This window comes from Oncorhynchus mykiss, chromosome 8 (genome assembly GCF_013265735.2).
Source record: "Oncorhynchus mykiss isolate Arlee chromosome 8, USDA_OmykA_1.1, whole genome shotgun sequence".
Lineage (NCBI taxonomy): Eukaryota > Metazoa > Chordata > Actinopteri > Salmoniformes > Salmonidae > Oncorhynchus > Oncorhynchus mykiss.
The window spans coordinates 80,204,039-80,227,744 of record NC_048572.1 but is presented as its reverse complement, the minus strand read 5'-3'; the positions used below and the strand labels follow the sequence as shown (position 1 = coordinate 80,227,744).

Sequence of the window (23,706 nt, the reverse complement as noted above, 5' to 3'; positions counted from 1 at the left end):
GACAGACAGACAGACAGACGGACACACAGACGGACACACAGACGGACACACAGACGGACACACAGACGGACACACAGAGACAGACACACACACAGACAATAATCATGACCCGCCCCATCATCAAACATTATAATAATCATGACCCGCCCCATCATCAAACATTATAATAATCATGACCCGCCCCATCATCAAACATTATAATAATCATGACCTGTCTCATCCTCAAACATTATAATAATCATGACCCGTCTCATCATCAAACATTATAATAATCATGACCCGCCCCATCATCAAACATTATAATAATCATGACCCGTCTCATCCTCAAACATTATAATAATCATGACCCGCCCCATCATCAAACATTATAATAATCATGACCCGCCCCATCATCAAACATTATAATAATCATGACCCGCCCCATCATCAAACATTATAATAATCATGACCCGCCTCATCATCAAACATTATAATAATCATGACCCGTCTCATCCTCAAACATTATAATAATCATGACCCGCCCCATCATCAAACATTATAATAATCATGACCCGTCTCATCCTCAAACATTATAATAATCATGACCCGTCTCATCCTCAAACATTATAATAATCATGACCCGCCCCATCATCAAACATTATAATAATCATGACCCGCCCCATCATCAAACATTATAATAATCATGACCCGCCACATCCTCAAACATTATAATAATCATGACCCGCCCCATCATCAAACATTATAATAGTCATGACCCGCCCCATCATCAAACATTATAATAATCATGACCCGCCCCATCATCAAACATTATAATAATCATGACCCGCCTCATCATCAAACATTATAATAATCATGACCCGCCTCATCATCAAACATTATAATAATCATGACCCGCCCCATCATCAAACATTATAATAATCATGACCCGCCCCATCATCAAACATTATAATAATCATGACCCGTCTCATCATCAAACATTATAATAATCATGACCCGCCCCATCATCAAACATTATAATAATCATGACCCGTCTCATCATCAAACATTATAATAATCATGACCCGTCTCATCATCAAACATTATAATAATCATGACCCGTCTCATCATCAAACATTATAATAATCATGACCCGTCTCATCATCAAACATTATAATAATCATGACCCGTCTCATCCTCAAACATTATAATAATCATGACCCGTCTCATCATCAAACATTATAATAATCATGACCCGTCTCATCCTCAAACATTATAATAATCATGACCCGTCTCATCCTCAAACATTATAATAACCATGACCCGTCTCATCATCAAACATTATAATAATCATGACCCGTCTCATCAAACATTATAATAATCATGACCCGTCTCATCATCAAACATTATAATAATCATGACCCGCCACATCCTCAAACATTATAATAATCATGACCCGTCTCATCCTCAAACATTATAATAATCATGACCCGTCTCATCCTCAAACATTATAATAATCATGACCCGTCTCATCCTCAAACATTATAATAATCATGACCCGTCTCATCATCAAACATTATAATAATCATGACCCGTCTCATCCTCAAACATTATAATAACCATGACCCGTCTCATCATCAAACATTATAATAATCATGACCCGTCTCATCAAACATTATAATAATCATGACCCGTCTCATCCTCAAACATTATAATAATCATGACCCGTCCCATCATCAAACATTATAATAATCATGACCCGTCTCATCATCAAACATTATAATAATCATGACCCGCCCCATCATCAAACATTATAATAATCATGACCCGTCTCATCCTCAAACATTATAATAATCATGACCCGCCACATCATCAAACATTATAATAATCATGACCCGCCCCATCATCAAACATAATAATCATGACCCGTCTCATCCTCAAACATTATAATAATCATGACCCGTCTCATCCTCAAACATTATAATAATCATGACCCGTCTCATCCTCAAACATTATAATAATCATGACCCGTCTCATCCTCAAACATTATAATAATCATGACCCGTCTCATCATCAAACATTATAATAATCATGACCCGCCCCATCATCAAACATTATAATAATCATGACCCGTCTCATCCTCAAACATTATAATAATCATGACCCGCCACATCCTCAAACATTATAATAATCATGACCCGTCTCATCATCAAACATTATAATAATCATGACCCGCCCCATCATCAAACATTATAATAATCATGACCCGCCCCATCATCAAACATTATAATAATCATGACCCGCCCCATCATCAAACATTATAATAATCATGACCCGCCCCATCATCAAACATTATAATAATCATGACCCGCCACATCCTCAAACATTATAATAATCATGACCCGCCACATCCTCAAACATTATAATAATCATGACCCGCCCCATCATCAAACATTATAATAATCATGACCCGCCCCATCATCAAACATTATAATAATCATGACCCGTCTCATCATCAAACATTATAATAATCATGACCCGCCCCATCATCAAACATTATAATAATCATGACCCGTCCCATCATCAAACATTATAATAATCATGACCCGTCCCATCATCAAACATTATAATAATCATGACCCGTCTCATCCTCAAACATTATAATAATCATGACCCGTCTCATCATCAAACATTATAATAATCATGACCCGTCTCATCATCAAACATTATAATAATCATGACCCGTCTCATCATCAAACATTATAATAATCATGACCCGTCTCATCATCAAACATTATAATAATCATGACCCGTCTCATCCTCAAACATTATAATAATCATGACCCGTCTCATCCTCAAACATTATAATAACCATGACCCGTCTCATCATCAAACATTATAATAATCATGACCCGTCTCATCAAACATTATAATAATCATGACCCGTCTCATCCTCAAACATTATAATAATCATGACCCGTCCCATCATCAAACATTATAATAATCATGACCCGTCTCATCATCAAACATTATAATAATCATGACCCGCCCCATCATCAAACATTATAATAATCATGACCCGTCTCATCCTCAAACATTATAATAATCATGACCCATCTCATCCTCAAACATTATAATAATCATGACCCGTCCCATCATCAAACATTATAATAATCATGACCCGTCTCATCATCAAACATTATAATAATCATGACCCGCCCCATCATCAAACATTATAATAATCATGACCCGTCTCATCCTCAAACATTATAATAATCATGACCCATCTCATCCTCAAACATTATAATAATCATGACCCGCCACATCATCAAACATTATAATAATCATGACCCGCCCCATCATCAAACATAATAATCATGACCCGTCTCATCCTCAAACATTATAATAATCATGACCCGTCTCATCCTCAAACATTATAATAATCATGACCCGTCTCATCATCAAACATTATAATAATCATGACCCGTCCCATCATCAAACATTATAATAATCATGACCCGTCTCATCATCAAACATTATAATAATCATGACCCGCCCCATCATCAAACATTATAATAATCATGACCCGTCTCATCCTCAAACATTATAATAATCATGACCCATCTCATCCTCAAACATTATAATAATCATGACCCGTCCCATCATCAAACATTATAATAATCATGACCCGTCTCATCATCAAACATTATAATAATCATGACCCGCCCCATCATCAAACATTATAATAATCATGACCCGTCTCATCCTCAAACATTATAATAATCATGACCCATCTCATCCTCAAACATTATAATAATCATGACCCGCCACATCATCAAACATTATAATAATCATGACCCGCCCCATCATCAAACATAATAATCATGACCCGTCTCATCCTCAAACATTATAATAATCATGACCCGTCTCATCCTCAAACATTATAATAATCATGCCCCGTCTCATCATCAAACATTATAATAATCATGACCCGTCTCATCATCAAACATTATAATAATCATGACCCGTCTCATCATCAAACATTATAATAATCATGACCCGTCTCATCCTCAAACATTATAATAATCATGACCCGTCTCATCCTCAAACATTATAATAACCATGACCCGTCTCATCATCAAACATTATAATAATCATGACCCGTCTCATCAAACATTATAATAATCATGACCCGTCTCATCATCAAACATTATAATAATCATGACCCGCCACATCCTCAAACATTATAATAATCATGACCCGTCTCATCCTCAAACATTATAATAATCATGACCCGTCTCATCCTCAAACATTATAATAATCATGACCCGTCTCATCCTCAAACATTATAATAATCATGACCCGTCTCATCATCAAACATTATAATAATCATGACCCGTCTCATCCTCAAACATTATAATAACCATGACCCGTCTCATCATCAAACATTATAATAATCATGACCCGTCTCATCCTCAAACATTATAATAATCATGACCCGTCCCATCATCAAACATTATAATAATCATGACCCGTCTCATCATCAAACATTATAATAATCATGACCCGCCCCATCATCAAACATTATAATAATCATGACCCGTCTCATCCTCAAACATTATAATAATAATGACCCGCCACATCATCAAACATTATAATAATCATGACCCGCCCCATCATCAAACATAATAATCATGACCCGTCTCATCCTCAAACATTATAATAATCATGACCCGTCTCATCCTCAAACATTATAATAATCATGACCCGTCTCATCCTCAAACATTATAATAATCATGACCCGTCTCATCCTCAAACATTATAATAATCATGACCCGTCTCATCATCAAACATTATAATAATCATGACCCGCCCCATCATCAAACATTAGAATAATCATGACCCGTCTCATCCTCAAACATTATAATAATCATGACCCGCCACATCCTCAAACATTATAATAATCATGACCCGTCTCATCATCAAACATTATAATAATCATGACCCGCCCCATCATCAAACATTATAATAATCATGACCCGCCCCATCATCAAACATTATAATAATCATGACCCGCCCCATCATCAAACATTATAATAATCATGACCCGCCCCATCATCAAACATTATAATAATCATGACCCGCCACATCCTCAAACATTATAATAATCATGACCCGCCACATCCTCAAACATTATAATAATCATGACCCGCCCCATCATCAAACATTATAATAATCATGACCCGCCCCATCATCAAACATTATAATAATCATGACCCGTCTCATCATCAAACATTATAATAATCATGACCCGCCCCATCATCAAACATTATAATAATCATGACCCGTCCCATCATCAAACATTATAATAATCATGACCCGTCTCATCCTCAAACATTATAATAATCATGACCCGTCTCATCATCAAACATTATAATAATCATGACCCGTCTCATCATCAAACATTATAATAATCATGACCCGTCTCATCATCAAACATTATAATAATCATGACCCGTCTCATCATCAAACATTATAATAATCATGACCCGTCTCATCCTCAAACATTATAATAATCATGACCCGTCTCATCATCAAACATTATAATAATCATGACCCGTCTCATCCTCAAACATTATAATAACCATGACCCGTCTCATCATCAAACATTATAATAATCATGACCCGTCTCATCAAACATTATAATAATCATGACCCGTCTCATCCTCAAACATTATAATAATCATGACCCGTCCCATCATCAAACATTATAATAATCATGACCCGTCTCATCATCAAACATTATAATAATCATGACCCGCCCCATCATCAAACATTATAATAATCATGACCCGTCTCATCCTCAAACATTATAATAATCATGACCCATCTCATCCTCAAACATTATAATAATCATGACCCGTCCCATCATCAAACATTATAATAATCATGACCCGTCTCATCATCAAACATTATAATAATCATGACCCGCCCCATCATCAAACATTATAATAATCATGACCCGTCTCATCCTCAAACATTATAATAATCATGACCCATCTCATCCTCAAACATTATAATAATCATGACCCGCCACATCATCAAACATTATAATAATCATGACCCGCCCCATCATCAAACATAATAATCATGACCCGTCTCATCCTCAAACATTATAATAATCATGACCCGTCTCATCCTCAAACATTATAATAATCATGACCCGTCTCATCATCAAACATTATAATAATCATGACCCGTCCCATCATCAAACATTATAATAATCATGACCCGTCTCATCATCAAACATTATAATAATCATGACCCGCCCCATCATCAAACATTATAATAATCATGACCCGTCTCATCCTCAAACATTATAATAATCATGACCCATCTCATCCTCAAACATTATAATAATCATGACCCGTCCCATCATCAAACATTATAATAATCATGACCCGTCTCATCATCAAACATTATAATAATCATGACCCGCCCCATCATCAAACATTATAATAATCATGACCCGTCTCATCCTCAAACATTATAATAATCATGACCCATCTCATCCTCAAACATTATAATAATCATGACCCGCCACATCATCAAACATTATAATAATCATGACCCGCCCCATCATCAAACATAATAATCATGACCCGTCTCATCCTCAAACATTATAATAATCATGACCCGTCTCATCCTCAAACATTATAATAATCATGCCCCGTCTCATCATCAAACATTATAATAATCATGACCCGTCTCATCATCAAACATTATAATAATCATGACCCGTCTCATCATCAAACATTATAATAATCATGACCCGTCTCATCCTCAAACATTATAATAATCATGACCCGTCTCATCCTCAAACATTATAATAACCATGACCCGTCTCATCATCAAACATTATAATAATCATGACCCGTCTCATCAAACATTATAATAATCATGACCCGTCTCATCATCAAACATTATAATAATCATGACCCGCCACATCCTCAAACATTATAATAATCATGACCCGTCTCATCCTCAAACATTATAATAATCATGACCCGTCTCATCCTCAAACATTATAATAATCATGACCCGTCCCATCCTCAAACATTATAATAATCATGACCCGTCTCATCATCAAACATTATAATAATCATGACCCGCCCCATCATCAAACATTATAATAATCATGACCCGTCTCATCCTCAAACATTATAATAATAATGACCCGCCACATCATCAAACATTATAATAATCATGACCCGCCCCATCATCAAACATAATAATCATGACCCGTCTCATCCTCAAACATTATAATAATCATGACCCGTCTCATCCTCAAACATTATAATAATCATGACCCGTCTCATCCTCAAACATTATAATAATCATGACCCGTCTCATCCTCAAACATTATAATAATCATGACCCGTCTCATCATCAAACATTATAATAATCATGACCCGCCCCATCATCAAACATTATAATAATCATGACCCGTCTCATCCTCAAACATTATAATAATCATGACCCGCCACATCCTCAAACATTATAATAATCATGACCCGTCTCATCATCAAACATTATAATAATCATGACCCGCCCCATCATCAAACATTATAATAATCATGACCCGCCCCATCATCAAACATTATAATAATCATGACCCGCCCCATCATCAAACATTATAATAATCATGACCCGCCCCATCATCAAACATTATAATAATCATGACCCGCCACATCCTCAAACATTATAATAATCATGACCCGCCACATCCTCAAACATTATAATAATCATGACCCGCCCCATCATCAAACATTATAATAATCATGACCCGCCCCATCATCAAACATTATAATAATCATGACCCGTCTCATCATCAAACATTATAATAATCATGACCCGCCCCATCATCAAACATTATAATAATCATGACCCGTCCCATCATCAAACATTATAATAATCATGACCCGTCCCATCATCAAACATTATAATAATCATGACCCGTCTCATCCTCAAACATTATAATAATCATGACCCGTCTCATCATCAAACATTATAATAATCATGACCCGTCTCATCATCAAACATTATAATAATCATGACCCGTCTCATCATCAAACATTATAATAATCATGACCCGTCTCATCATCAAACATTATAATAATCATGACCCGTCTCATCCTCAAACATTATAATAATCATGACCCGTCTCATCATCAAACATTATAATAATCATGACCCGTCTCATCCTCAAACATTATAATAATCATGACCCGTCTCATCATCAAACATTATAATAATCATGACCCGCCCCATCATCAAACATTATAATAATCATGACCCGTCTCATCCTCAAACATTATAATAATCATGACCCATCTCATCCTCAAACATTATAATAATCATGACCCGTCCCATCATCAAACATTATAATAATCATGACCCGTCTCATCATCAAACATTATAATAATCATGACCCGTCTCATCCTCAAACATTATAATAATCATGACCCGTCTCATCCTCAAACATTATAATAATCATGACCCGTCTCATCATCAAACATTATAATAATCATGACCCGTCTCATCCTCAAACATTATAATAACCATGACCCGTCTCATCATCAAACATTATAATAATCATGACCCGTCTCATCAAACATTATAATAATCATGACCCGTCTCATCCTCAAACATTATAATAATCATGACCCGTCCCATCATCAAACATTATAATAATCATGACCCGTCTCATCATCAAACATTATAATAATCATGACCCGCCCCATCATCAAACATTATAATAATCATGACCCGTCTCATCCTCAAACATTATAATAATCATGACCCATCTCATCCTCAAACATTATAATAATCATGACCCGTCCCATCATCAAACATTATAATAATCATGACCCGTCTCATCATCAAACATTATAATAATCATGACCCGCCCCATCATCAAACATTATAATAATCATGACCCGTCTCATCCTCAAACATTATAATAATCATGACCCGTCTCATCCTCAAACATTATAATAATCATGACCCGTCTCATCATCAAACATTATAATAATCATGACCCGTCCCATCATCAAACATTATAATAATCATGACCCGTCTCATCATCAAACATTATAATAATCATGACCCGCCCCATCATCAAACATTATAATAATCATGACCCGTCTCATCCTCAAACATTATAATAATCATGACCCATCTCATCCTCAAACATTATAATAATCATGACCCGTCCCATCATCAAACATTATAATAATCATGACCCGTCTCATCATCAAACATTATAATAATCATGACCCGCCCCATCATCAAACATTATAATAATCATGACCCGTCTCATCCTCAAACATTATAATAATCATGACCCATCTCATCCTCAAACATTATAATAATCATGACCCGCCACATCATCAAACATTATAATAATCATGACCCGCCCCATCATCAAACATAATAATCATGACCCGTCTCATCCTCAAACATTATAATAATCATGACCCGTCTCATCCTCAAACATTATAATAATCATGACCCGTCTCATCATCAAACATTATAATAATCATGACCCGCCCCATCATCAAACATTATAATAATCATGACCCGTCTCATCCTCAAACATTATAATAATCATGACCCATCTCATCCTCAAACATTATAATAATCATGACCCGCCACATCATCAAACATTATAATAATCATGACCCGCCCCATCATCAAACATAATAATCATGACCCGTCTCATCCTCAAACATTATAATAATCATGACCCGTCTCATCCTCAAACATTATAATAATCATGACCCGTCTCATCATCAAACATTATAATAATCATGACCCGTCTCATCATCAAACATTATAATAATCATGACCCGTCTCATCCTCAAACATTATAATAATCATGACCCGTCTCATCCTCAAACATTATAATAATCATGACCCGTCTCATCCTCAAACATTATAATAATCATGACCCGTCTCATCCTCAAACATTATAATAATCATGACCCGTCTCATCCTCAAACATTATAATAATCATGACCCATCTCATCCTCAAACATTATAATAATCATGACCCGCCCCATCATCAAACATTATAATAATCATGACCCGTCTCATCCTCAAACATTATAATAATCATGACCCATCTCATCCTCAAACATTATAATAATCATGACCCGCCACATCATCAAACATTATAATAATCATGACCCGCCCCATCATCAAACATAATAATCATGACCCGTCTCATCCTCAAACATTATAATAATCATGACCCGTCTCATCATCAAACATTATAATAATCATGACCCGTCTCATCCTCAAACATTATAATAATCATGACCCGTCTCATCCTCAAACATTATAATAATCATGACCCGTCTCATCCTCAAACATTATAATAATCATGACCCGTCTCATCCTCAAACATTATAATAATCATGACCCGCCCCATCATCAAACATTATAATAATCATGACCCGTCTCATCCTCAAACATTATAATAATCATGACCCGTCTCATCCTCAAACATTATAATAATCATGACCCGTCTCATCCTCAAACATTATAATAATCATGACCCGTCTCATCCTCAAACATTATAATAATCATGACCCGTCTCATCCTCAAACATTATAATAATCATGACCCGCCCCATCATCAAACATTATAATAATCATGACCCGTCTCATCCTCAAACATTATAATAATCATGACCCGCCACATCCTCAAACATTATAATAATCATGACCCGTCTCATCCTCAAACATTATAATAATCATGACCCGCCACATCCTCAAACATTATAATAATCATGACCCGTCCCATCATCAAACATTATAATAATCATGACCCGTCTCATCCTCAAACATTATAATAATCATGACCCGTCTCATCCTCAAACATTATAATAATCATGACCCGCCACATCATCAAACATTATAATAATCATGACCCGTCTCATCCTCAAACATTATAATAATCATGACCCGTCTCATCATCAAACATTATAATAATCATGACCCGTCTCATCCTCAAACATTATAATAATCATGACCCGTCTCATCATCAAACATTATAATAATCATGACCCGCCACATCATCAAACATTATAATAATCATGACCCGTCTCATCCTCAAACATTATAATAATCATGACCCGCCACATCCTCAAACATTATAATAATCATGACCCGTCCCATCATCAAACATTATAATAATCATGACCCGTCTCATCCTCAAACATTATAATAATCATGACCCGTCTCATCCTCAAACATTATAATAATCATGACCCGTCCCATCATCAAACATTATAATAATCATGACCCGCCACATCATCAAACATTATAATAATCATGACCCGTCTCATCATCAAACATTATAATAATCATGACCCGTCTCATCCTCAAACATTATAATAATCATGACCCGTCTCATCCTCAAACATTATAATAATCATGACCCGCCACATCATCAAACATTATAATAATCATGACCCGTCTCATCCTCAAACATTATAATAATCATGACCCGCCACATCATCAAACATTATAATAATCATGACCCGTCTCATCCTCAAACATTATAATAATCATGACCCGTCTCATCATCAAACATTATAATAATCATGACCCGCCACATCATCAAACATTATAATAATCATGACCCGTCTCATCCTCAAACATTATAATAATCATGACCCGTCTCATCATCAAACATTATAATAATCATGACCCGCCACATCCTCAAACATTATAATAATCATGACCCGCCACATCCTCAAACATTATAATAATCATGACCCGTCTCATCCTCAAACATTATAATAATCATGACCCGTCTCATCCTCAAACATTATAATAATCATGACCCGCCACATCATCAAACATTATAATAATCATGACCCGTCTCATCCTCAAACATTATAATAATCATGACCCGTCTCATCCTCAAACATTATAATAATCATGACCCGCCACATCATCAAACATTATAATAATCATGACCCGTCTCATCCTCAAACATTATAATAATCATGACCCGCCCCATCATCAAACATTATAATAATCATGACCCGTCTCATCCTCAAACATTATAATAATCATGACCCGTCTCATCCTCAAACATTATAATAATCATGACCCGCCCCATCATCAAACATTATAATAATCATGACCCGTCTCATCCTCAAACATTATAATAATCATGACCCGTCTCATCCTCAAACATTATAATAATCATGACCCGTCCCATCATCAAACATTATAATAATCATGACCCGTCTCATCATCAAACATTATAATAATCATGACCCGTCTCATCATCAAACATTATAATAATCATGACCCGTCCCATCATCAAACATTATAATAATCATGACCCGTCTCATCATCAAACATTATAATAATCATGACCCGCCCCATCATCAAACATAATAATCATGACCCGTCTCATCATCAAACATTATAATAATCATGACCCGCCCCATCATCAAACATTATAATAATCATGACCCGTCTCATCATCAAACATTATAATAATCATGACCCGTCTCATCGTCAAACATTATAATAATCATGACCCGCCTCATCATCAAACATTATAATAATCATGACCCGTCTCATCCTCAAACATTATAATAATCATGACCCGCCACATCATCAAACATTATAATAATCATGACCTGTCTCATCCTCAAACATTATAATAATCATGACCCGCCTCATCATCAAACATTATAATAATCATGACCCGTCTCATCATCAAACATTATAATAATCATGACCTGTCTCATCCTCAAACATTATAATAATCATGACCCGTCTCATCGTCAAACATTATAATAATCATGACCCGCCTCATCATCAAACATTATAATAATCATGACCCGTCTCATCCTCAAACATTATAATAATCATGACCCGCCACATCATCAAACATTATAATAATCATGACCTGTCTCATCCTCAAACATTATAATAATCATGACCCGTCTCATCCTCAAACATTATAATAATCATGACCCGTCTCATCATCAAACATTATAATAATCATGACCCGTCTCATCATCAAACATTATAATAATCATGACCCGTCTCATCCTCAAACATTATAATAATCATGACCCGCCACATCATCAAACATTATAATAATCATGACCCGTCTCATCAAACATTATAATAATCATGACCCGCCTCATCATCAAACATTATAATAATCATGACCCGTCTCATCATCAAACATTATAATAATCATGACCCGTCTCATCCTCAAACATTATAATAATCATGACCCGTCTCATCATCAAACATTATAATAATCATGACCCGTCTCATCCTCAAACATTATAATAATCATGACCCGTCTCATCATCAAACATTATAATAATCATGACCCGTCTCATCCTCAAACATTATAATAATCATGACCCGCCACATCATCAAACATTATAATAATCATGACCCGTCTCATCCTCAAACATTATAATAATCATGACCCGTCTCATCCTCAAACATTATAATAATCATGACCCGTCTCATCATCAAACATTATAATAATCATGACCCGCCCCATCATCAAACATTATAATAATCATGACCCGCCCCATCATCAAACATTATAATAATCATGACCCGCCCCATCATCAAACATTATAATAATCATGACCCGCCCCATCATCAAACATTATAATAATCATGACCCGCCACATCCTCAAACATTATAATAATCATGACCCGTCTCATCAAACATTATAATAATCATGACCCGTCTCATCAAACATTATAATAATCATGACCCGTCTCATCATCAAACATTATAATAATCATGACCCGTCTCATCAAACATTATAATAATCATGACCCGTCTCATCAAACATTATAATAATCATGACCCGTCTCATCCTCAAACATTATAATAATCATGACCCGTCTCATCCTCAAACATTATAATAATCATGACCCGTCTCATCCTCAAACATTATAATAATCATGACCCGTCTCATCCTCAAACATTATAATAATCATGACCCGTCTCATCCTCAAACATTATAATAATCATGACCCGTCTCATCCTCAAACATTATAATAATCATGACCCGTCTCATCATCAAACATTATAATAATCATGACCCGCCACATCATCAAACATTATAATAATCATGACCCGTCTCATCCTCAAACATTATAATAATCATGACCCGCCACATCCTCAAACATTATAATAATCATGACCCGTCCCATCATCAAACATTATAATAATCATGACCCGTCTCATCCTCAAACATTATAATAATCATGACCCGTCTCATCCTCAAACATTATAATAATCATGACCCGTCCCATCATCAAACATTATAATAATCATGACCCGCCACATCATCAAACATTATAATAATCATGACCCGTCTCATCATCAAACATTATAATAATCATGACCCGTCTCATCCTCAAACATTATAATAATCATGACCCGTCTCATCCTCAAACATTATAATAATCATGACCCGCCACATCATCAAACATTATAATAATCATGACCCGTCTCATCCTCAAACATTATAATAATCATGACCCGCCACATCATCAAACATTATAATAATCATGACCCGTCTCATCCTCAAACATTATAATAATCATGACCCGTCTCATCATCAAACATTATAATAATCATGACCCGCCACATCATCAAACATTATAATAATCATGACCCGTCTCATCCTCAAACATTATAATAATCATGACCCGTCTCATCATCAAACATTATAATAATCATGACCCGCCACATCCTCAAACATTATAATAATCATGACCCGCCACATCCTCAAACATTATAATAATCATGACCCGTCTCATCCTCAAACATTATAATAATCATGACCCGTCTCATCCTCAAACATTATAATAATCATGACCCGCCACATCATCAAACATTATAATAATCATGACCCGTCTCATCCTCAAACATTATAATAATCATGACCCGTCTCATCCTCAAACATTATAATAATCATGACCCGCCACATCATCAAACATTATAATAATCATGACCCGTCTCATCCTCAAACATTATAATAATCATGACCCGCCCCATCATCAAACATTATAATAATCATGACCCGTCTCATCCTCAAACATTATAATAATCATGACCCGTCTCATCCTCAAACATTATAATAATCATGACCCGCCCCATCATCAAACATTATAATAATCATGACCCGTCTCATCCTCAAACATTATAATAATCATGACCCGTCTCATCCTCAAACATTATAATAATCATGACCCGTCCCATCATCAAACATTATAATAATCATGACCCGTCTCATCATCAAACATTATAATAATCATGACCCGTCTCATCATCAAACATTATAATAATCATGACCCGTCCCATCATCAAACATTATAATAATCATGACCCGTCTCATCATCAAACATTATAATAATCATGACCCGCCCCATCATCAAACATAATAATCATGACCCGTCTCATCATCAAACATTATAATAATCATGACCCGCCCCATCATCAAACATTATAATAATCATGACCCGTCTCATCATCAAACATTATAATAATCATGACCCGTCTCATCGTCAAACATTATAATAATCATGACCCGCCTCATCATCAAACATTATAATAATCATGACCCGTCTCATCCTCAAACATTATAATAATCATGACCCGCCACATCATCAAACATTATAATAATCATGACCTGTCTCATCCTCAAACATTATAATAATCATGACCCGCCTCATCATCAAACATTATAATAATCATGACCCGTCTCATCATCAAACATTATAATAATCATGACCTGTCTCATCCTCAAACATTATAATAATCATGACCCGTCTCATCGTCAAACATTATAATAATCATGACCCGCCTCATCATCAAACATTATAATAATCATGACCCGTCTCATCCTCAAACATTATAATAATCATGACCCGCCACATCATCAAACATTATAATAATCATGACCTGTCTCATCCTCAAACATTATAATAATCATGACCCGTCTCATCCTCAAACATTATAATAATCATGACCCGTCTCATCATCAAACATTATAATAATCATGACCCGTCTCATCATCAAACATTATAATAATCATGACCCGTCTCATCCTCAAACATTATAATAATCATGACCCGCCACATCATCAAACATTATAATAATCATGACCCGTCTCATCAAACATTATAATAATCATGACCCGCCTCATCATCAAACATTATAATAATCATGACCCGTCTCATCATCAAACATTATAATAATCATGACCCGTCTCATCCTCAAACATTATAATAATCATGACCCGTCTCATCATCAAACATTATAATAATCATGACCCGTCTCATCCTCAAACATTATAATAATCATGACCCGTCTCATCATCAAACATTATAATAATCATGACCCGTCTCATCCTCAAACATTATAATAATCATGACCCGCCACATCATCAAACATTATAATAATCATGACCCGTCTCATCCTCAAACATTATAATAATCATGACCCGTCTCATCCTCAAACATTATAATAATCATGACCCGTCTCATCATCAAACATTATAATAATCATGACCCGCCCCATCATCAAACATTATAATAATCATGACCCGCCCCATCATCAAACATTATAATAATCATGACCCGCCCCATCATCAAACATTATAATAATCATGACCCGCCCCATCATCAAACATTATAATAATCATGACCCGCCACATCCTCAAACATTATAATAATCATGACCCGTCTCATCAAACATTATAATAATCATGACCCGTCTCATCAAACATTATAATAATCATGACCCGTCTCATCATCAAACATTATAATAATCATGACCCGTCTCATCAAACATTATAATAATCATGACCCGTCTCATCAAACATTATAATAATCATGACCCGTCTCATCCTCAAACATTATAATAATCATGACCCGTCTCATCCTCAAACATTATAATAATCATGACCCGTCTCATCCTCAAACATTATAATAATCATGACCCGTCTCATCCTCAAACATTATAATAATCATGACCCGTCTCATCCTCAAACATTATAATAATCATGACCCGTCTCATCCTCAAACATTATAATAATCATGACCCGCCACATCCTCAAACATTATAATAATCATGACCCATCTCATCCCATTGTTTCGATAAAGTACATCTTTATGTCCAAATACCTCCTCTTTGTTTGCGTGTTTAGTTCACTAATCCAAATGCACAAAGCGTGGGCACTAAGTCCAGACAAAAAGTCTAATAAAGTTCGTAGAAACATGTCAAACAATGTATATAATCAATTTTTGGGATGTTTTTATCAAACATCTTCAATAATATTCCAACCAGACAATTCCTTTGTCATTAGAAAGGAAAGGGAACGGAGCTCGCGCGATAAACAACTCATGTCTTTCAGCTGAGCCACTTACTCTGAGTGGTCTTATTCTCTCCCCTTTCACAATAGAAGCCTGAAACAACTTTCTAAAGACTGTTGACATCTAGTGGAAACCTTAGGAAGTGCAATCTGACCCTATTTACACTGGATATAGGATAGGCAATCTCTTGAAAAACTACAAACCTCAGATTTCCCACTTCCTGGTTGGATTTTTCTCAGGTTTTCGCCTGCCATATGAGTTCTGTTATACACACAGACATCATTCCAGCAATTTTAGACACTTCAGAGTGTTTTCTATCCAAATCCACTACTAATATGCATATCATAGCTTATGGGCCTGAGTAGCAGGTAGTTTACTCTGGGCACTCTTTTAATCAGGATGTGAAAATACTGCCCCCCAAACAATTGTAAGGCAATGCTACCAAATACTAATTCAGTGTATGTAAACTTCTACAGAGCAGGGTCAGTCAGTCAGAAGAGAGAAGCTGTAGCTGTACAGACTACAGAGCAGGGTCAGTCAGTCAGAGGAGAGAAGCTGTAGCTGTACAGACTACAGAGCAGGGTCAGTCAGTCAGAGGAGAGAAGCTGTAGCTGTACAGACTACAGAGCAGGGTCAGTCAGTCAGAAGAGAGAAGCTGTAGCTGTACAGGCTACAGAGCAGGGTCAGTCAGTCAGAAGAAAGAAGCTGTAGCTGTACAGCCTACAGAGCAGGGTCAGTCAGTCAGAAGAGAGAAGCTGTAGCTGTACAGCCTACAGAGCAGGGTCAGTCAGTCAGAGGAGAGAAGCTGTAGCTGTACAGGCTACAGAGCAGGGTCAGTCAGTCAGAGGAGAGAAGCTGTAGCTGTACAGGCTACAGAGCAGGGTCAGTCAGTCAGAGGAGAGGAGCTGTAGCTGTACAGGCTACAGAGCAGGGTCAGTCAGTCAGAGGAGAGAAGCTGTAGCTGTACAGCCTACAGAGCCAGCAAAGCAGCAGACCAGCCAACCCCCTGGTGTTCACTAATCACTGCTGGTAGACTTTGTTCAGCTCACTGCAGTCAGCCTGGTCTTCCATTCCCATTCCTCTTTACCTCTCTGTTTACCTCTCTGTTTACCTCTCTGTTTACCTCTATGTTTACCTCTCTGTTTACCCTCTGTTTACCCCTCTGTTTACCCCTCTGTTTACCTCTCTGTTTAACTCTCTGTTTACCCCTCTGTTTACCTCTCTGTTTACCTCTCTGTTTACCTCTCTGTTTACCCCTCTGTTTACCTCTCTGTTTACCTCTCTGTTTACCTCTCTGTTTACCTCTCTGTTTACCTCTCTGTTTACCCCTCTGTTTACCCCTCTGTTTACCCTCTGTTTACTTTCTGTTTACCCTCGGTTTACTTTCTACCTGCTTGTTTCTGTTTTACCTCTCTGTTTACCTCTGTTTTACGTCTTTGTTTACCCCTCTGTTTACCTCTCTGTTTACCTCTCTGTTTACCCCTCTGTTTACCCTCCGTTTACCTCCGTTTACCTCTCTGTTTACCCCTCTGTTTACCCCTCTGTTTACCTCTCTGTTTACCCTCTGTTTACTTTCTGTTTACCCTCTGTTTACTTTCTACCTGCTTGTTTCTGTTTACCTCTCTGTTTACCTCTGTTTTACCTCTCCGTTTACCTCTCTGTTTACCTCTGTTTTACCTCTCTGTTTACCCTCTGTTTACTTTCTGTTTAACTCTGTTTACCTCTCTGTAAACCTTCTGTTTACCTCTGTTTTACCTCTCTGTTTACCTCTATGTTTACCTCTGTTTTACCTCTCTGTTTACCTCTGTTTTACCTCTGTTTACCTCTCTGTTTACCCCCTGTTTACCTCTCTGTTTACCCCTCTGTTTACCTCTCTGTTTACCCCTCTTTTTACCTCTCTGTTTACCCCCTGTTTACCTCTCTGTTTACCCCTCTGTTTACCTCTCTGTTTACCTCTCTGTTTACCCCTCTTTTTACCTCTCTGTTTACCCCCTGTTTACCTCTCTGTTTACCTCTGTTTTACCTCTCTGTTTACCTCTCTGTTTTACCTCTGTTTACCTCTCTGTTTACCCCCTGTTTACCCCTCTGTTTACCCCTCTGTTTACCTCTCTGTTTACCTCTCTGTTTACCTCTCTGTTTTACCTCTGTTTACCTCTCTGTTTACCCCCTGTTTACCTCTCTGTTTACCCCTCTGTTTACCTCTCTGTTTACCCCTCTGTTTACCTCTCTGTTTACCTCTCTGTTTACCCCTCTTTTTACCTCTCTGTTTACCCCTCTGTTTACCTCTCTGTTTACCTCTCTGTCACACAACCTCTTGCTCTCTCTCTCTTTCTCCCTCTCACACAGACACTTTGTCTCTCTCTTTCACTGTCTACCCCACCAACCTCCATTGCCCCAGGAGGGGAGGCCTAGCTTAATTGATAAACAGGGCCTCGTTCCCAGAGCATTCGTAGCGTTCAGATCGTCGCTAGTTTTCTTACAATGTATCTTTAGTAGCCGAGGTCCCTGAGCCTTCATTGGAATCACATATCTCCTCTTAACATAGAATCAAAATGTTTAGGTCATCTGTCTTACTGTGACTGACGATAACTTCAGAACGAAGTTGACTACAAAGTCAAGTATTTGCAAGAAAATGATGCTTTAAATGAGAACTGAGATGACTGCATTAAAAGATGCATAGGCTATATGGACCCATATAGGCTTTTACAATCATATTGAAATCAATTTCATGTTCAATCAATTGAGTTATATTTTGCGACCAGGCTACTGTCTGTCATTTTTTGCCTCAATGTGGTTCATGATGTGTGACAAGATGTGACCAATGATGTGCCCAGTATGTGATTTAGTGCATTATTATTGGTTAAGCACAATAAGCCACCTCTAAAGCCTATTTGCAGCCATAAGTGGTAATATCTCTCTAGGAGCTGATCCGTCGTCAGTATTTCAGAATCATTTGAATGTTAAGGTACGATTTGAGTGGAGAAGGCTGATCCGAGAACAGCACTGCTTCTCTTTCTATCCTATCCGTGTTGACACATTATCTAACGACGCAGCGTGAACTTTCTCTCTACCTGCTTGTCTGGTAAGTAATGATACATCTAGTATGATCATCATAATGCTGAAAAGATACTTCAGGCCCTGTGTCTACCTCCCCAGTCAGGTGAACTCGTGGATACTGTACTGCTGTGTGCTGTTTGAAGGAAGCTGCTTGCAAAAGTACCTTCATACTGGACACAGAGACAAATGGTATCCACAAGTTCATCTGACTCTGGGGAGGAAGATAAAAGGGCCTCATTGCCAAAATCCTGAAGTACCCCTTTAAGTTACATCACAGCTGGGAAACGAGGCCTAGATGTTTAGATGATCCCTTTAAGTTACATCACAGCTGGGAAACTAGGCCTAGATGTTTAGATGATCCCTTTAAGTTACATCACAGCTGGGAAACGAGGCCTAGATGTTTAGATGATCCGTCACGGGGAGGCCTCCCCTGCCTGTAATGAAGCCATCAATCATGCTGCATCAGTATGGTGCAGGCAAACGTGTGTGTGTGAGACAACTTTTTGGCTAAAGTGTGTTTCAATGATTATTTAAAGAACTTTAGGTGTGTGTGTGTTTAATTACTGTCTGACATAGAGCTAGTGAAGAACACTACCCCCACTACTTCCTGTTGTGTTGTCAGACATAGCTAGTGAAGAACACTACCCCCACTACTTCCTGTTGTGTTGTCAGACAGAGCTAGTGAAGGACGCTACCCCCACTACTTCCTGTTGTGTTGTCAGACATAGAGCTAGTGAAAAACACTACCCCCACTACTTCCTGTTGTGTTGTCAGACATAGAGCTAGTGAAGAACACTACCCCACTACTTCCTGTTGTGTTGTCAGACATAGAGCTAGTGAAGAACACTACCCCCACTACTTCCTGTTGTGTTGTCAGACAGAGCTAGTGAAGAACACTACCCCCACTACTTCCTGTTGTGTTGTCAGACATAGAGCTAGTGAAGAACACTACCCCCACTACTTCCTGTTGTGTTGTCAGACATAGAGCTAGTGAAGAACACTACCCCCACTACTTCCTGTTGTGTTGTCAGACAGAGCTAGTGAAGAACACTACCCCCACTACTTCCTGTTGTGTTGTCAGACATAGAGCTAGTGAAGAACACTACCCCCACTATTTCCTGTTGTTGTCAGACAGAGCTAGTGAAGAACACTACCCCCACTACTTCCTGTTGTGTTGTCAGACATAGAGCTAGTGAAGAACACTACCCCCACTACTTCCTGTTGTGTTGTCAGACATAGAGCTAGTGAAGAACACTACCCCCACTACTTCCTGTTGTGTTGTCAGACAGAGCTAGTGAAGAACACTACCCCCACTACTTCCTGTTGTGTTGTCAGACAGAGCTAGTGAAGAACACTACCCCCACTACTTCCTGTTGTGTTGTCAGACATAGAGCTAGTGAAGGACACGCATGTTTCTAATCAATTTATGGTGATGTCATTGATAAATACTTCCCTCTTGTCTTCAGGCCAACATGACGGTGTGGTTTATGACTGCTCACGTTTCCATGGCGTTGCGTTGATTAGGCTTTACTGATCAGGAAATTGACGATTCTCTCCTCTCCTAGGTTGTGGTAACAGCTCTATGAGCAGTGACATGTACGATGCTGGCTACCACTCCATCACCAACATAGACTACTCCTCTGTGTGCATCGACACCATGACTGCCAGGCATGATGCCACATGCCCGGGCATGACCTGGCACCAGATGGACGCGCGGCAGCTTTCCTTCATGGACGCCTCATACGACGTGGTCCTGGAGAAGGGCACACTGGACGCCATGCTGGTGGAAGAGAAGGACCCCTGGAAGGTGTCCTCGGAGACTGCCTGTCTCATTGACCAGGTACTCAGGGAGGTAAGAAGCAGTATACACGTGCACGTGCACACACAGACACACACTCTTGTTTGTTTTTAGCAGAGACCTGAATGATTGGCCTGTCTGTTCAGACAGCAGGCGAATTAAAGGAGGATGAAACAGAGGACTGGTGGACAGATGGGAAGATGGTCTCTCTCTCCTCTTTTAGAAAAACTCCATCTGAACTCAGTCACAGGGCCTGTTTCCAACTGCCTATGTTATAATGCTGCAGTCTCTTCCACTCCCTTTCTTACCTCTCTCCCTCACTCCACTATTTCATTCCTCCTCTCTCTACCACCCGTACCTCCTCTGTCACTCTGTCTCTCACCTCCTCCCTCACCTCCTCTCTCACTCTCTCACTCTGTCTCTCACCGCCCTCCCTCACTCCACTATTTCATTCCTCCTCTCTCTACCACCCTCACCTCCTCTCTCACTCTGTCTCTCACCGCCCTCCCTCACTACACCATTTAATTCCTCCTCTCTCTACCACCCTCACCTCCTCTCTCACCTCCTCCCTCACCTGCTCTCACGCTCTCTCACCTCCTCCCTCACCTCCTCTCTCACTCTGTCTCTCACCTCCTCCATCACCTCCTCCCTCACCTGCTCTCTCACTCTCTCTCATCTCCTCTCTCACCTCCTCTCACCTCCTCTCAGTCTGTCTCCTTATGTCTGTCTCCTCCTGTCTGTCTCTTCCTGTCTGTCTCTTCCTGTCTGTCTCTTCATGTCTGTTTCCTCCTGTCTGTCTCTTCCTCTTCCTGTCTGTCTGTTCCGGTTTGTCTCTTCCTGTTGGTCTCTTCCTGTTTGTCTCTTCTGGTCCGTCTCTTCCTGTTTGTCTCTTCCGGGCTGTCTCTTCCTGTTTGTCTCTTCCTGTTTGTCTCTTCCGGTCTGTCTTCCGGTCTATCTCTTCCGGTCTGTCTCTTCCGGTCTGTCTCTTCCTGTCTGTCTCTTCCCGTCTGTCTCTTCCTGTTTGTCTCTTCCCGTCTGTCTCTTCCTGTTTGCCTCTTCCTGTCTGTCTCTTCTTGTTTGCCTCTTCCGGGCTGTCTCTTCCTGTCTTGTCTCTTCCCGTCTGTCTCTTCCCGTCTGTCTCTTCCGGTCTGTCTCTTCCGGTCTGTCTCTTCCAGTCTGTCTCTTTCTGTTTGTCTCTTCCGGTCTGTCTCTTCCTGTTTGTCTCTTCCTGTTTTGTTTTTCTTCACCCCACTACATCTCCCATCCCTCTGCAGAAGCACATCTGTCAGGATTCAACCCAAATGTGTGTGTGTGTGTGCTTATGAGAGCTTGGTAATGAGTGTGTGCGTGCGTGCGTGCTGTGTGTGTGTGTGTTTTATTGTATATATACATGTAGGTGGGAGTATGTTTGGGTGGCTGTAT

At 38.2% G+C, this 23,706-nt stretch overlaps 1 protein-coding gene across 2 annotated transcripts in view; it reads left to right on the top strand.

Moving 5' to 3' along the window:
- ece2a (endothelin converting enzyme 2a) overlaps window positions 1-23,706 on the top strand; it is a 223,891-nt gene that overhangs the window by 84,806 nt on the left and 115,379 nt on the right. For both annotated transcript variants that reach the window (XM_036986429.1, XM_036986430.1), the window contains exon 3: window positions 22,052-22,338. In XM_036986429.1, the coding sequence (XP_036842324.1) occupies window positions 22,052-22,338 (287 nt within the window). The remainder of the gene's footprint in view (window positions 1-22,051; window positions 22,339-23,706) is intronic.